We start from the raw sequence: 17,713 nt of genomic DNA, 5'->3' as shown, positions 1-17,713 counted from the left end.
ATAGATTTTTCATTTGTACTAGGATTTTTTTACACAGTTTATATATTGTCCTGTGATTAAGGCACTCTACTCGTAGTCTGAGGGTCGCGGGCTCGAGTCCCCGTCACATCAAGCATGCTCGTTTTTTCAGCTGTGAGGACGTTATAATGTAACGGTCTGTTCCACTATTCGTTGGTAAAAGGGTACCCAAAAGTTGACGGTGGGTGGTGATGACAAGCTGCCTTTCCTTTAGTCTTACACTGCTAAATTTGGGACGTCTAGCGCAGATAGCCCTTGAGTAGCTTTGCGCGAAATATAAAACAAACAAACAGTTAATATCATAATGTCGTTAATGAAAAATGAATACTGTTTCAACCTCTAAAAATCAGAGAAAGGCGTGTCAGCTTTAAAACCTAACGTTTATTTTTCTGATCGCAGGTATTACTCAAGAAGACTGAAATCTAAAGACTGATAAATGAAAGGAGGAAACATATATTATTTATATATCTAAACAATCAAAGAACCGAAATCAAGACACAGTCATTGTAGAAGTCATTTGAGGCAACATGTAAAATGCGTCTTTATTTATTGCGACTGACAAGAAAATGTGGGTTGACATATGCCAAATCTGTGTACGAAATTTTCCCTGGGTAAAAACATGTTTACGCCAAACGTCAGGAAGATTCCGTTAACTTCTCGTTAAAGTGGACAATAGACGAATAAGTTGAGACGTGTATTAATTCAACAACAAAATCGATAGCTAACTGAGACCAAGTTCGTCTAATCTTGTTACCGTTCAACCTTTCTCCGCTGTTCACCAAAATTCTTTCTTCCTTCCTAGCTGTTGTTAATATGCCCTTGAGAGCTCAGATCCATGATTCTCTTTCAACCAGTTTATTCCATATCACGTTTAACACCTATGACCTTCAAACGGATATCCGTTAGATGTTTGCTCACACGGGTGGAAAGATTACGTGTTGGGTTTTAAGGCCCCCTTTTGAAACAAATTTAACAGTGGAGCCGACGAAGATTTAACGAAACCTTTAACACAACAAAATGTCATTATTTCTTATGATGAAAAATAGATCATACATGTTTAATTTTTAGATGAAATGAATATCTCATAAAATGTTTTCAATTCATATAATTTGCTTCGTGACAAAAACGCCTAATTTGTTATTAATTAGGAATGATATTAAAAAATTATAAATCCGGGCAATTGTTTGTTTCTGGATATTCGTGAAAGTTTACTCAAGGGCCATCTAAGTTTGCCGTCATTCGTGATAGACGAGTCGGAAAGCAGCGAGTAAACAGCTCCTACCGTCAACTATAAAGCTACTCCCGTCTGGCTGAGTAGTGGGACTTCTCCGTCACCGTTGAAATAGAACCAAAGTTCCAAAAAGCAATTTTATTTACATTAAATGGAAGTGAAAGTAGACTAGCAGCTCTTAGTTCAGCATGGTAACCATTGTACAAGTTCGGCATAAATTGAGAAAATCTTTGGATATTTAACAGATACAATCTAAAATAAATATTTACTAACGTTGCATAAAACAAGCATGAACTGAAATAACAACGTGTAGTAAAACACAGATGAAACTTATTTTTAGAGTAATCTAAATTTTAATACCTGCGAGTATAAATTGGTGCATCCGACCAAATGACGTCACCTAAGCTCTAATTAAGGCAGACTTTAGTACTTAAAAGTGTAAGTCCCAATAGATTTATTATGTAAATTAAATCAAACTAGTCTTAAATAACGTTGGACTGAAAAAGATGACAATTTCAGTGATGTTGTTGTCATTTTGGTTGTGAGAAGTGACATAAGCCTGTAGATAAATACCAGAATAACTTTTGAAACATCAAAAAATTCTCCGATCTAGGTAGTTATTGGACCTCCTACTTTCATTCACTTCAACATGGCCTTCCCATAAAGGAATGCCTTACTGATAATTCAACTGTTCTATTTTCTATCAGTGGAAGCTTAGAGTGATTTTAACGTTAAGATTTGTTGAACAAAAACAAAATTCAAAAACTTGTTCAATTATAATCAGTCGAAAGTAAGAACGGACCAGTAGGTAATACGAGAAGATGTTATATTAAAATATTACATTTGCTGTATAACTAATCTAAAGATATCTAACTTCTTATATATTTACTGGAAACTAACGATTATTAACAGAAATAAATGTTTAAATAAAACGCATTCAGTTTTCGTTTCGTTAAATATCTAAACACTATAACACTAGGATGTATTTTCTTAAAGCAAAGCCACATCGGGCAATCTGCTGTGTCTATAGAGAGGAATCGAACCCTTGATTTCAACGTTGTAAATCCAGAGACATACCATTGTTCCTGCGGAGGACAGGATGGACGGTCAAACATCTTTTAGAAATCTGAACTAGAAGATGATTTAGCTTAAAATGCTTATATATTCTTAATATTTGTATTATTCTATTCATTATACAACACACATGTATATATAATTTCTTATGTCTTCATTATTTTTAACCTCGTATATTCAAAAGAAACAATATTTTACATACAAAAAACATAACAATAAGATGAAGCAAAGAAACATAATTCAGGTTATAAAACAAGTGTTTAAAGGAATAGAACTCATACAATCTACTCTATTAATTTCAAGTTAACCATTTGTATTAAAATATAGAATGTTTTAACTTGAAGTCGTTACTAGCTAAATGTCATGTAACTTACAACTCTACTGTGCTTATCTGCTATCTATATCATAGTTATTGTATAATTAGCAAGGATGTTCAAATGCTAGCATTCTAATGAGTGGCTTAACATTCTTTAGCACTGCGATGACGACTATTCATTTTTGCTTTTTCCGTATTTCATGGAAGTAAAAGGGTATCTGGTCTTTATACCTTTTACTTTGATTTGGTTCAACAATATTCCTGAGTATTTCCTAATTTTCGAAACGTTTCATTGATTCTGCTTTTATTTTTATATCATTATTTGGCAATCTCTTCACTGAATGAATAGATTTTATTCGTGACTGGTGAATATAATTTGTACTAGTTACTGGAAGAAGTTTTCCAAAAATAAAAAAAAAACATCACGGTTTACATCTGGATGATACTTATTAAACTAGGTTTAAGGAACAATAGGAATATTGATAAAGGAAAACAATGAACTCAGCTCATTATTTAACATCTTTAGTACATAGTATTAATACTGAAAATAAACGATCTTATAACACCAAAACGTTGTTTTTATTTAGTTAAACACTCAACGTTTTGCTTAAGAGCTTCTTCAGGAACGTTCATTAAAACACAAATCAAAACTGATAGCTTCAAAAAACTTCCCGATTTGTAACAAGTCCTTCCATAATAGAAAAATATATACATTTTGAGATTTGCGTATCTGGATTATGGAAAAATTTATTAACAAAACTAAAAGGTTTATGAAGGTTAAATTCGCAGACCTTTTTTATTCAAGGTTTTTTGAGTTTGTGTACTTATGGAGTACCACAACCGTTAAACGTAGCCACATCATTTTGGCAGAGCACTACAAAACACAAAACCTTTACTCTAAAACCAGAACACTAAATATTTTGTGGACAATCTTATTCTGTAAAAATGTTCAGTAATTCCATCATTGTTCTGCAACGATTCTTTGAAACGTGTAAGCGGAAGCTTAAAGAACAATATATTGCTAAGCAACAGACAGACTTCTTGTTGAATCGTTTACTTTACAAGAGAAATAAGCAAAAATAAAAATTAAACACGAAAGAATAAAGATAGAAGGATAAAGTTAAATAAGCAAGTAGAACCAAAGTGAAGTAGATGACGTCAAATCACCTTTCACATGAAGAAAAACATAATGAGTTTTGATATCAGATATTCAAGGTCTTAGTTCCAAAGACAGCTGCAGGTATAGAAATCAGATAGTTTCTACTAGTAGAGGTTCTAGTTGTTCTATCCTACTGTTTAAAGATGTTGCCCTGATCGGGTATATATACAGGAGTATTCAAAGATGAGAAAGAGAAGTGTACATCGTCCAAGCAGTGGAAACCAGCAGACTAAAACTTGTCTTTGCATGGGTCTTAGGGTGAGTATATTGTTGTATACTTTGTAGAGATACAGTATACGTTTATGAATTAGATACCTGAAATACGTGTAATAAGTACATATTTATATATAGCATCATAAAATACAAATATATTAAAGGAACGAAATATATCGTATGTTGAAAGATATTTAAATCATAAACTGTTTCTTAAAATATTCTGAAAGTTGTCAAAGGTTTGCTAAAGAGAATAATTCTATAAGAAATTCAACACTATATTTACAAGTCTCATGTACTGTTCACACATTTTAAGTTTATTTCTATTTTACTTGAATATTCAATACATTCCTAGTATATTGACATAAGATATATAATAGAAACGTCTTGAAGAAATGTATTGATTTGGTATGCACCATAACATGTTGTGTTATTCAAGATATAACGATTCTTAATTATTGTAACATATCTACAGAACTTATATAAAATAAATTATTTATATGCAAAAGTTAAATGGCTTAGAAGCTTAGAACTATGTGATCTATATTTTTCCAGATTTTTCAGTTTTGTTTCCTGGTGGCACTTCGCACCAACATTGGAGTAGCTCTTGCAGGAATTCCTCTCCACTATAATGTGCTTCCACATGTTCAATACAGCCAACCACTTGGCCCACTCACAGCTCCTGCTCTTAAAGCTCCTATGTTTGTTCAAGAGGTTCGTAAAAAAATGTGTGTAATTTATTGCATAGATATTCACACTTAAAATAAACCTTATTTAAATAATCTGGTTTGTTTTTATCAGCCTAGTCCCTTGCCCTTTACGTACACTGCTGAACCTAAAAGAGGGTTCAGCTCTAAGTCGGGGTCTAGGAGCACCGCTGGAGAAGTCGCAGGTTCGTACAGCTTCAACATGCCAGATGGACGTCAGCAAAAGGTTAACTACAAGGCTGGGAGATCTGACGAACGAGGAATCCATGCGGGAGAAAACCCTACTAATGTACAAGTACTTGCTCTTGGGTTGGATGCGCCTAGGTTATCTGAAACAAAACATGTCGGTCCAGAAGTGCTCTCTGGTGAACCCGTGAGTATATAAGCTGATCAGTGTTAAGACTAGGACTGTCGCCTTTAATTATACTTGTATGGAATTAGTCTGTGTAAATGCCGAAATTACATATTCAAATAACATACTTAGAAAAGCAATATGAGTGTTTTGGCACTGCTGATGTATTGACTTTTTGAAGTAGCATCCAGTTCCTACTAAGAAACTCAATAATTCTGTATTATTTGCAGAATGTAGTCCTACATATTAAAGACTATTTTAAACATTAAAATATAATCCTTTAAGACATTATAATGAACAATATAAGTCTTCTCAACATGGGTCTTAAAAACTATCAAAAATAATTTATTTTCAGTAACTAAAAACACAACAGAAAATATTAAAATGGTGAATTAGTTTTGTTATTAATTTCGCTCAAAACTACACAAGGGTTATCTGTGCTAGCCGTCCCTAATTTAGTAGTGTAAGACAAGACAGAAGGCATCATCACCCACCGCCAACTCTTAGGCTACATTCTTACCAACAAATAGTGGGATTGACCATCACCTTATCATGCTCCGACGGGTTAGAAGGAAAGCATGTTTGATGTAACAGGGATTCGAACCTGCGAACCTTGGATTATGAGTCAAGTGCCTTACCCACTTGGCCATACCAATGGAATGATATAATAACACATTTTATTGTGTCTTTTACCAAATCTTTTTAAAACGTATTCTCAGAACAATAAAACTACTTCGGCTCGGCATTCATTAATAAAGGAGTAGCCCAAATGGTGGCAGAGAGTGATGATGATTACCTGCATTCCCTCTAGTCTTACACTGTCAAATTAGTGACGGTTAGTGCATATAGCTCTCATGTAGCTTTGCGTAAAATAAAAAAACACATCATTTCATAAAATAATTACATATGCCCACAATCATCATGCAGTGATTTTAAGATTAGTGATCTCTGATAGATTGTTATATTAAAGCATAACTTTTGTTCATGAACTAGATATCTTTAAAATAATCTAACCTTTCTTCTTTTCTTATATGTGAAATTTTGATTAATTTTGTAAATTACGTAAGTTCTGATATGCACTCTTTGAAACATTATTTATAAACGATTCACAGGAAATTCTATTCAAAACACTCAAATTAAATCTAAAACATAAAATGTTAAAAACCAAATGGTTAAAACCTATGATACGCTTCTCCATCCACTAGTGTCTTCCTCTGTATTTTAAACATGATTTTTTCAGTTGTGTCCGTTGCTGTTTACCCAGATTTTTAATCTCATCCTTGATACCCATGTTGTATGTAATTTTTACTTTTAGAGAAAATCTTTGTTCTACACATACTCAGCTGGAGCAAAAACTACAAACGTTTCTGGAAATTTGGCGGGATCCTACAGCGTAGAATACACTGCTGGTTCTGACAGATTAAAACCACATATTCGCAGTAACAAACCCGGTGTTGTATCTGGTAAAATCCCAACTAATGTTAACATTAACCACTTCTCCGCTGGTGTTGTACCCTATAGTTATCCAGCTAACGTTAATAACAACCATTTTCCTGGCGTACCAGCTATCCCTATTGGTGCTTATGGAACCGAAGGTGGATACACCCCTGTTAAATCAGTGAGTAGAAATCAAGAAAAACATAATTATTACGTTGTAGCAAATCCAGAACAAACTTTGGACCTACTTGGAAATGTTTGGAGTAATTACTAGCTATCTTCCCGGTACGATAAAAAATCTCGAAATATTTTAATGCTTACATCATGTGTAAATAATTAAGCATTGTAATGACTATGATAACAAGACAACAATGAACTTTAATATATTCTTTTATTATTATCAGTAAGTTTTGAGTTTTTGTGATCTTTAAACAACGTCAACTCCACGAAAAACTCATCGTAATACGATTAAAAAAAAACTTCAGTAGTTAGAGATGAGAATAGAAGCAAAATGATAGATTTATTGTGTCATAAAATTATTTTACTGAACGTGTATAACAGTGCCCAAGATATCTTTTAATGTTAAATGTGATAATTAAGTTAATGGTTGTACATTTGCTCGCTGTTCACAAAACTGGATTAATTATTTGATAATTATAGTGTTTTAGGAATAATTATGAGATAATCTATGCCTCCCAGTTAACAGAAATTCTAGAGATAAAAGGTTTAGTAAATCTAGGTAAAATAAGTCTCATGAATTACATTGTTTATATCCTACCTTTGGATACCTTTAAAAACGGGCCTTGAAACTTTTTGCATTACAACACATATACTTTATCATCTCTTACAAAATACGTTCTACATAATGCTCACAATGTCACAGAAATAATTAATATTTTTCATACAGATGAATCCTTTCTTCTTTACCTACACGGCTGATGTAGAAGGTGGTTTCAGCTCCAGGACAGAAGGTGGAGATGGCAGTGGTAATGTTGCAGGTACCTACAGCGTGGCGCACTCTGATGGGCGTCGCAGGACTGTAAAATACATTGCTGGTGCTGATGGGTTTATGGCAGATATCCAAAGTAACGAGCCTGGTGTGGAACCTCATAGTAATCCTGCTAACGTCAAAATCAGCTCTTTTTCTGGTGCACCTGTTATTCCTGCTGGATCTTTCACTGGCGCTGGTGCAGCTGTTATTCCTGCTGGATTCTCTACTGGTGCTGGTACAGCTGTTCTAGCTGCAGAGGTGAGTCTGTGTCCTTAATTTTCCAACGTAAGTAAACTGTTACTGTTAATGCTTATATGTATATATATATATATATACACAGTCTTGGCCAAAGTATTTGCATACTATTCTATATATGTTGAGTAAATACCCTAATAGTAGCATACACTGAAACACTCATGTTGGATTGTTATTCTGGTCTGTACAGCTTGTTTTAAGCATTTGATGTCAAAACAAACACACACACACCTGTTTTGTAAAAAAAAAAAAAGGATTCGTTTTTGGTATAACCTCTTTTCAAAGCAGATCAACGTTTTCTTAAGATAATTTCTCTGTATCTGGTATACAGTCATGTCTCGTCACGTGTCAGAAGAAACACATCATTAAACTTTTCGGCTGTCAAGAAATTGCAAGTAGCAAACGGACATTACCAGGACAGTAGAGTACCCCTTAGTGTACAATATCCAGAATCCTAAAACGTCATCAGATCACAAGGAATAACTCTAGGTTTCAAGATAACAAAGACACTTATCAGTAATCGCGTATTATACAGTAGTATCTCGATCAGGAGGACGTTACAAGATGTCATGCTCAGAAGAGTCTCCAGATTGTAATCCCTTTGAGAATTGTTGGGCAGAACTGAGCCGAAACATAGCTAACTATTACCTTAGATTAACAGCCTTGTAGTGACAAATTGAGATGAAATCACGGTATATTACATTTATAACCTCATGGACAACATGTACCTTTGCGTAGGTTATTAGAGTACAACGAGGAACCAAACAATGTATTCTCAAGATGAGTGATGTCGAAAACCCACTTGTAGAGAAAAATATATATGTAAAAACGGCTCGTTTGGGTTCAGAAAATTTTTTACGTAGCGAAGCGAACAACGGTCATCGAAGAAGGTTGAAACGTTGTTCACTCGTCTACGTAAAAAACATTCTCAACCCAAACGAGCCGTTTTTACATATATATTATTCTCAAGATGGCTAGTATGGGTATTACCACTTTACTTACAATTAAGTACAAAACAACGTTTTGACCCTCTCAGGTCATCTTTTGTTAACCTAAAGATGACCTAATAAAGTCGAAACGTTATTCTGCACTTTATTTTGATTAAAGTGCTGCTACCCATATCAGCCGTCTTAACAATACATTTTTACATCAAGTTGGTTTATCGTCATCCCGAAGGACCAAAGTTATTGCTTTTTAATACGAACTGATTTAAGCTAACAGACGCTATTTATAATAGCCTGATATTATATATTTTTTTCATTATATATGTTCTGGTAAGGTTTTGTTGTGACAGGTAAAATACTGATTTATACAGTTTTCTATAGATGTCTAGTAAAATTGTTGTTCTAAAAATCGTTCATAATATCCATAGAATCTGTCTCATTGTACAAATTATATACAAAATTGTAAAAAAATATTTACTATAACATGAATTTCTCAGTATGACAGCGCTAAGTGTATTTTTATTCCATCTTAAGAATAATAATATTACAAAATCTGCAAACATTTTTGGTCAGTACTATATATTAATTCAAATGTAATTTTATGATGACATTAATGATAATACTAAATGTTTTTTTATATTAGAATTTTACCAGTATTATCGTTTTAATTTTAAGATCCTAAAAACATTGTCTGTTGTATCGAAACAAGCCTATTAAGTACCTTATGTAATACCACTTAACTCTCTCTCTACATTTATAGAAAAACGCGGTCATTTTAAACATTTTTTTCTTGTTCCAGTCGAGCCCTTTCAACTTTACGTACACTGCCGATGCTAATGAAAACTCTATTTCTCGTTCCGGAAATGGAGATATAGCTCGAAAGACTGTTGGATCTTATCCTGTGACTCACGCTGACGGAATAAAACGTGCTGTAGATTATTCTATTGGTACTAAAAGTTTCAGGCCCAGTATCCAATCCAATGGTAAAGAGATTGGTGATAACCTAGCTCACGCTAGCAATTCAACATTCACAGGAGTTATTGGATCAGCTCGTGCGGTTATTCCTATCTCGACTGCTGCTTCTCCCCAATCATTCTTTGTATCACATCCTCCAGCTACCACAGGATTTTTTGAAACTACTAGATATGCACCTGCTTCTGAATCAAAGGTTCCAAACTATTCGTGGTATCGTTAATATGTTTTTATATATCTTATAATGTCTTATCAACCTGCATATCAATTATTATCTGACTGGCGTACAAACAGATAATCAATTTTTAAATTCTGTAGGAATTCCGAATATAGACAAATACTAATCTTCTATACAATGGAAAATAATTTATAAATTTACTCAGCAACCAGAATTTGTAACATTATTTTTAATCAAATATGGATTATAAATTTTACAGCAGATTGGCTTCAATGGATTTTGCAAAAATATTAGAAATAGAAGGGATACTTACACTTTTAACCAAGTCTTTTTGTTAAAATTATTTGGTTAGAGAGGTGTAAATATATAGACTATAATAATTGTTTTTTTATTGTTTGTCTAGCAGTTAATCTAATGTATTATTAATTATGTTTCTTAAAAAAATAAGATTACATTTTTGAAGATCTTTATGCTGCACATGTTAACAACTCAAAATTATTAGCAATAAAGGATATCAAAGCTAAATATAAACCGAAATCTTTTGTTATTTTTATTTCCAGTAGAATTTCTACTCACGCTAAGCTTTGTTTGATTGTCTGTTGTTTGTCTATTTTAACCTGCTTGCTTCTAAGCATTAAGGCTTTTAAATTTAAAAATCCTGTCAACATTGAATATCATTCTCAGAAACTCATAATCTTAAATCATTGTCATATCAAATGAAGGGCCTTTAATTACATTTTCCACCTATTCTGTAATATCTTGGTTCCTCTAACATTATCGTGTATATTATTTGGTGAAGCTTTATATTTTCACAATACATATAAGAAACATATTGTTATCGTCTTTGTTTAACAGTTTAGTTTAGAATAATATTACTTACGTTTTTTATGTATATACGTATATATATACAGTAAAATATACGTTTTTATCAATAAAATGACTGTTTCAAAAGTAAAACAAATCGAAGCGTCTGAGTTCATTTCCTGTATTTTTTGTGTTTATAAAATTACCGAAAGTGTAAATGTTTTTGCAATTTTCAAACCTCTGAGCGTTCATTGTAGATTTTTGGGTTAGACAAACGTGTTTTTTTATTTTTATAACTTCTTCATTTTTATTATATACTTTTATCAATAACAACAATAGTGATTTCTGTAATACCAACAAAAAGTGTTCCTTTTTTTCGTAACGTTTTCTAAGTGGTGGTATTAAAGTTTAGAGAAATAATCCAATGTTGTATAAACGCTATACCGTTCTGGAAATAAAACAATTGCATAACCATGTGTAGAATGGTCAAAAAACGTAGCTAAAGGTTTCCTTCTAAGAATGTAAACTACTCGAAGAAATTAAGAATAATCGAACCTTGCAGTATTATATCTATGAAAAGACAAAATCCTTGGTCATAAAATAATATAAAGTATTTCGTTATGAAACAAACCTGTAAGGCATTTTTATCTCAACTGTATTGGTCATATTTTAGTTAGAAAATCATTAAATCAGGCTGTTGTTTGACGTAATGAATTAATCTAATGTGGGATACTACTGCTCTTGTCAATAATTATAGGAATCTTATTTTTAAATTCTGTGAAAAAAATCAGTTACAATAATCATATATATTACTATTTATTTTAGAGCCAGCATGGTTAGGTGGTTAAGGCGCTCGACTCGTTATCCGAGAGTCGCTGGTTCGAATTCCCGTTCAACGAAACACGCTCGCTCTTTCAGCCGTGGGTGTATTATAATGTGATGGTCAATCCCACTATTCGTTGTTAAAAGAGTAGCCCAAGAGTTGGCAGTGGCAGCGATGACTAGCTGCCTTCTCTTTAGTCTTACACTACTAAATTAGGGACGGCTAGCGCAGATAGCCTTCGTGTAGCTTTGCGCGAAAATAAAAACAACATCATAATCGGTCTGCCTCGTTATTAACCAACATGCAGTCTTACCCAATATACTGTTGTTCTAATTCATGGTCGCTATAACACTTACTAAAGCAACGTTTTTGTCAAATTCTATTTGTGTGGGTAGAATTAAAACTAAAATCGTATTTATTGATAAAGAGCTTTAAAGAACGTTTTTGTGTGTTTAATCACAAATACATGCAATGTGATACTTGCGCTGTGGCCACTTCGAGTATCGAACTCCGATTTTTAGCGTTATGAGCTTATCTCTGAGCATAAACATTACAAACACTCAGTACAACGTGTAACATTAATCACTGCAGTTTATGACCAAATTCAAAACATGTAAACACTTCCTATTTATTATTTTGTATACCTTTGTTTTGGAGGACAACACTCTTCAGCACACTTTAATCCAGCACCAACATATTTACACTGTGCTGATTTGCATCACCTCAGACATCGGTACTTAACGAGCTCACTGAAGGACATTTATATCACCAAATTTACAACTTTTCGGAAGCATCTTTCACATATCTCCAGTGATACGTGGACATGTTAAACCTTGTGATGGTACAGATGGCTGACCACTGTATTGTCACCTAAGTACACAGATCTTATAATATGCTCAAACTTTGATGCATGAATTTTCTCAGTAAAACATTCTGTTTTTATAGGTCGCTGCTTTCTTATTTGAATAACATTGTACAGAATAAGAATGTTTGTGTGATCATTTGTAATCACGTAACAAAACTCAATCAATGACAAATGGTATGATTAGACAACCTCCAAATGATTGTACCAATGTAAGGAAAGCGAGAATGACATCTCAGTAAACTTTCCAAGGGTTTTGCTTAAATAATTTCTCGTCCTTTCCATTAAAAGAATACATAGTGCCATAGATAAATAAACCATAGTAAAAGCGTGAGGCTCTGTTTTCATCATGTCCAAAGCTACAAGCAATCTTAGGAATATATGAGTACTAAGGTTTTACTATAGCTGTAGTAATTATTTCTTTTTTTTCATATACACTATGATTCTAAGCTTATGACATCCGATAAGATAAACGCCATTGAGAAAAATGTATGTTTGTTCATTTATTTTAATTAAGTAGAAACACATGATAATGTTATCAAATATGATTCTTGTTAAGCGTGCACAACCTGTCACACTAGTTGTATGAAGGAGTACTGATCAGTAGATTTTATTTTAAGCAAATTTAAATTGAACACACTTGAACAAAATGAACACCCAATACTCACAAACAAAAAATTTTCAGGACTCCTGATCTAAAATAATTTTGGAAAACATACATCTGTTTCAAATTTAATGTTTTTAACACAAAGCCCACAATTTTCTTACCATATATATAACTTCTGAACTGACACATTTAACAAAAAATATGCATATTAGTTACTTAACCTATTTGTAGTTATAATATTTTTTTGGTTTTAAACAGATTAGAAATTAATAATTAAAAAAGGCCAAAATGCTAAAAGAATTTGTGTTGAGATAATTACAAAATACGCTTTATAAATATAACTATGACAAATTCACTCTAATCACACCAGTGTTATTCATTTGTCTGCAACTCAAATTCAGAAATAGCACCTTTAATACCATAGCAGAAGCGAATTAATCTTCTTGAATTAATTGATTAACGTTATGCAACAATAGTTTAACACTTAATTTCTTTATTTACAACTTACAATTAATCATTTATTATTTTCTAACGAGTTGGTTATTTTTTACCCCAACTAATGGAACTGAAGCATTAAACAATTCCTGTTTGTTTAGAATTAAGCACAAAGCTACACAATGGGCTATCTGTGCTCTGCCCACCACGGGTGTCGAAACCCGGTTTTTAGTGTGTCAGTCCGCAGGCATACCACTGTGACAAATTTTAGAATAAGATAGTAACGATAACATTTTTACAATATCTGATACTATTATAAATTTATCTAATATTATAAATGATATAAAAACGAATAATTTCAAATTAATAAAATGTCATTAGAATGTTATCCACTTACTAAAATGGTAATGTAGATAAATGATGAAAATTATGAGCCAATTTAAACATTTAAACAAATTCACGTATATTACTTAAATTTATCATCAAAATAACTGATAAATTACTAAATGTTTGATTTTTGGCGAGATCAATCCGTAAAATTACCAAGAATAAAACTAATAGTTAAAATATCTGAAGTATTATATGAGAAAAATAGTATAGTATTAACTACATTTATATCGTTTAAAAAAATCTTTATTACAGATTTCGTGCATAGAAAGAACGTGAACATATTGGAGTGAACAGCACTGTAGTAGTTTAAAAACAAGCTATCACAATAATAGGAAATAATATGCTCATTTTAGTAAGAGTTTTGCACAGCGGTATGTTTGCGGACTTATATTGCTAGCAACCAAGTTTTGATACCCGCGGTGGAGAGAGGAGATTGTGCAGCTGTGTGCTTAATTCTAAACAAACAAGCTTTTTAAGAACTAATGAATAATATTACCTGTAAAATTACATAAGGATCAATTTGAAGCCTTTTATTCTTTAACGTATGCGTTCACTACAATGTCAATAATGTACCATTTCTACTTCTGATTATACAAATACATTTTTGGCCATAAAAATCATAGATTGCAAAATATACAGGTCAGACATAAACTAAAAAAATATTTTAACTTGACTAAATTTTAAAATTCTAATAAACTTACATTTAATTTCTAAATATGCTTAACACGTTATAAAAACTATTAATAGAATAATTGAATAAATTACAAATTAAAGCATTATTAGTGTGATAATTAATAAAAACCTCATCTACAATTATTATGAGGTATGATAAACATAATATTGTGTATACTATACTCGGACATTACTAAAGCTAAAGTACATTTGTCAAAGAAATACATTAAAATCATTATTCTGATGTTAATTTTGCTTTTTGATCAGTAACAATCAATCAATCAAAAGTGATATTTTCCACAAAGAAAAACTACATGGCAAAGAAATAACACAGATGAAAGATCGCAACTTGATAATGTTGAAAGTTGAACCAGTAATGATACGATCATGTGAAGTATTAATATTGTCCCTGTTTTCACGTTTCCGGTTGGTAATGTGATCTTTTCCTTGAAAATTCATCTGTTTGCTGAAAGAAAACACATATCAGTTGTACTACTATAAAAGACATGTATAGTCTAACGGATCTATAAAAGGCATGGATGGTCTGACAAATCTCCAGGTGATTGGTGGTGATCTTTTCGTTCTTTAAAACACATCTTTATAATCTAAGTCAGATAATCGAACTAACCAAGGGTCAATGAGAAAATATGATATAAACTTGCAATAATAAACTTTAACTATACCACCTTCCTGCGTAATTTAATAATATGCAACATTATCTTCCAACCCTCAAGTCATTTATAGGTTTAAAATAAGTAATCTAATGTTCTTATTCAGTTTTATTGTTATTTTATTTCTTAGAGTTTTCATATGTGGTTTCAAGAATAATTGAAAACAAGGGATATCCCCCCACCCCAACGTATTTTGTGAGCTATTTCCACATTTATATTATTCAATACGTATACTTTCTCCAACTGATCAATAATTTATATAAAACTTTATTGTGTTTTCTAGTAGGCCCAGAATGGCCAAGTGGTTAAGGCACTTGACTCGTACTCTGTCTCAAGTTCGAATCCCTGTGACACCAAACATGCTCGCCGTCGGAGCGTGATAATGTGACAGTCAATCCCACTATTCGTTGGTAAAAGAGTAGCCCAAGAGTTGATGGTGGGTGGTGATGACTAGCCGCCTTCCCTCTAGTCTTACACTGCTAAATTAGGGACGGCTAGCGCAAATAGCCATCGAGTAGCTTTTCGCGAAATTCAAGAAACAGTTTTCCAAGTCGACTTGAATATTTTTATGACGTAATATATTATATTAACACTTATTTGTGATGTTGTTGTTTTGGCCACCTACAACTGATGCTTATGTGTTTTTGTTTGTTGACAATGTTTTATTTTGTAGGAAGCATATTTATTTTTAAATTATTTGTGTTAAAACTTGTTTTAACATTAACAATCTGATGAATATAAGAATCTTTAAACTGTAAAGATAGATAAAAGTCGACAGTTTAGTAAACACGTACGTGTCATTCGAATAGTATTATTGTTGAAAACTTTTATAAGAGTATTAAAACACTACGTAAATAAACTTGCACGGAGTCGTAATAATACTATAAACGAAGACATTACTCTAACGTTGGTATTGTCGCAATGTCGTTTCAATACTGTACATATAGGGACTTATTAGTGTAGTATGCTTCTACATATCTATAACAGTAATTAAACAATGAATTCAATTAGAAGTTGTAGTCGATATATTAAGTTAATATCACAAAAGTGTTAATACTGTAAACACATAACAGTGTACGTGTAGAGAGTGACTAGATCGGGTTTCATGTAAACAAAAGTTTCCTTAAATTGTACATTTTACAAGTTCACACAAATATATGGTGTCTTTTATATGCAAAAACGGCTCGTTTGGGCTGAGAAAACACTCAACAAGTGGGTTTCTCGTCATCACTGATATGGTGTCTTTCTCGTTAGGTACTTGTATGGAGTCAATAAAACATGTAGGAAGCAGTTTATCATCATGTTTGCACGAGACTGTGAAAAAAAGAAACATCTTAGCACTGGAGATGTAAGGAGTTATTTGAAGATACACACGGGAGTTTCGTTACATGAAATAGAAATAATAATGTAACAACATGTGCATACAAAGTTCACAAATCGCTAAAAGGGTTTGTTATTATTGGAAAAACAAGCCTCCAGGTTTGTAGAACTGTGTATTATAAGAAATTATCTTATATATACACAGTTATACAAACCTGAAGGCCTGCTGTTATATAAGAAATTACCTTAATGGTAAATACATGATTTATGTTACACTTCATGAAAGAAACTAGTCTAAAAGCAGTGGAATGTTTAAGTTTTCTATGATAGACATGTACTTGTTACTAGTAGCTCGAACCAAGATTTACAATTCTGACCTACTAAGCAACCTATAAATTATGAAACACTGCCTAGGCTACGCCCGACCCGTGAAGTTATGTAATCACTGTTTGTGCTTTCCAAGTGAAAGATTACTCCAGATACTGAAAACATTATAGAATTCTGGTTGGTGCAGCGTCATAGCAACTTATAACGTCATAAAATGTTTTTGATAAAACAAGTAAGATTATTAATAATTAATTGATTAATTTTACAAATACTTAAATCATATTATTAACCTTTCTATCAAAATATTCTCAAAGTAAAAGGCTGAATAAGAATTATTAGCAAAAGAAACCAAGTGATGTAATACGTTTACTTAAATCAACAAGTTCATCATATAATAGACAATTCTTAACGAAATCATTTTCTCAAAATGCTCGCCACGTTACTTACAGTTACCATGCAAGTAGATTGAATCTCTTGCATGCCTACTCTTCGGCATTTTACAAACCATTTCATTTACACTGAAGAAAGATTATACACCAACGTTTATTATACAAACTGTATGTTTGTTCATTTTTTGAATTTCTCGCAAAACTACTCGAGGGCTATCTGCGCTAGCCGTCCCTGATTCAACAATGTAAGACTAGAGGGAAGGCAACTAGTCATCACCACCCACCGCCAATTCTTGGATTTCTCTTTTACCAATGAATAATGGGATTGACCGTCACATTATAACACCCTCACAAAGGGCGAGAATGTTTTGGTGTAAATGAGATTCGAACCCGCGAACAAGTGTCTTAATCACTTGGCCATGCAGAGTCTTATTATATAAAACTAAGCTTTTACGCTAAAGAAAGCTTCTAATATTCACACATCTATACTCCTAGGTATACAAAAAACTTAGGCATAGCACTTATAGGAAACAATGTGAAATGCCAATTTGTTAGTTTTTGTTAAG

General features: G+C 32.5%; 1 protein-coding gene across 1 annotated transcript; it reads left to right on the top strand.

Moving 5' to 3' along the window:
* The first annotated feature begins 3,960 nt into the window (after window positions 1-3,960).
* LOC143229293 (uncharacterized) lies at window positions 3,961-10,676 on the top strand. The gene is made up of 6 exons (XM_076461423.1): window positions 3,961-4,056; window positions 4,567-4,725; window positions 4,813-5,091; window positions 6,386-6,688; window positions 7,415-7,756; window positions 9,497-10,676. Exons 1-6 carry the CDS (start codon window positions 3,982-3,984, stop codon window positions 9,890-9,892), a joined length of 1,554 nt encoding a protein of 517 aa, XP_076317538.1. The 5' UTR covers window positions 3,961-3,981; the 3' UTR covers window positions 9,893-10,676.
* Window positions 10,677-17,713: the final 7,037 nt, after the last annotated feature.

This window comes from Tachypleus tridentatus, chromosome 10 (assembly GCF_004210375.1).
Source record: "Tachypleus tridentatus isolate NWPU-2018 chromosome 10, ASM421037v1, whole genome shotgun sequence".
In the NCBI taxonomy this organism is placed as follows: Eukaryota; Metazoa; Arthropoda; class Merostomata; order Xiphosura; family Limulidae; genus Tachypleus; species Tachypleus tridentatus.
Note: the sequence above shows the minus strand (reverse complement) of the source record. Positions and strands in the feature narration are given on the sequence as shown.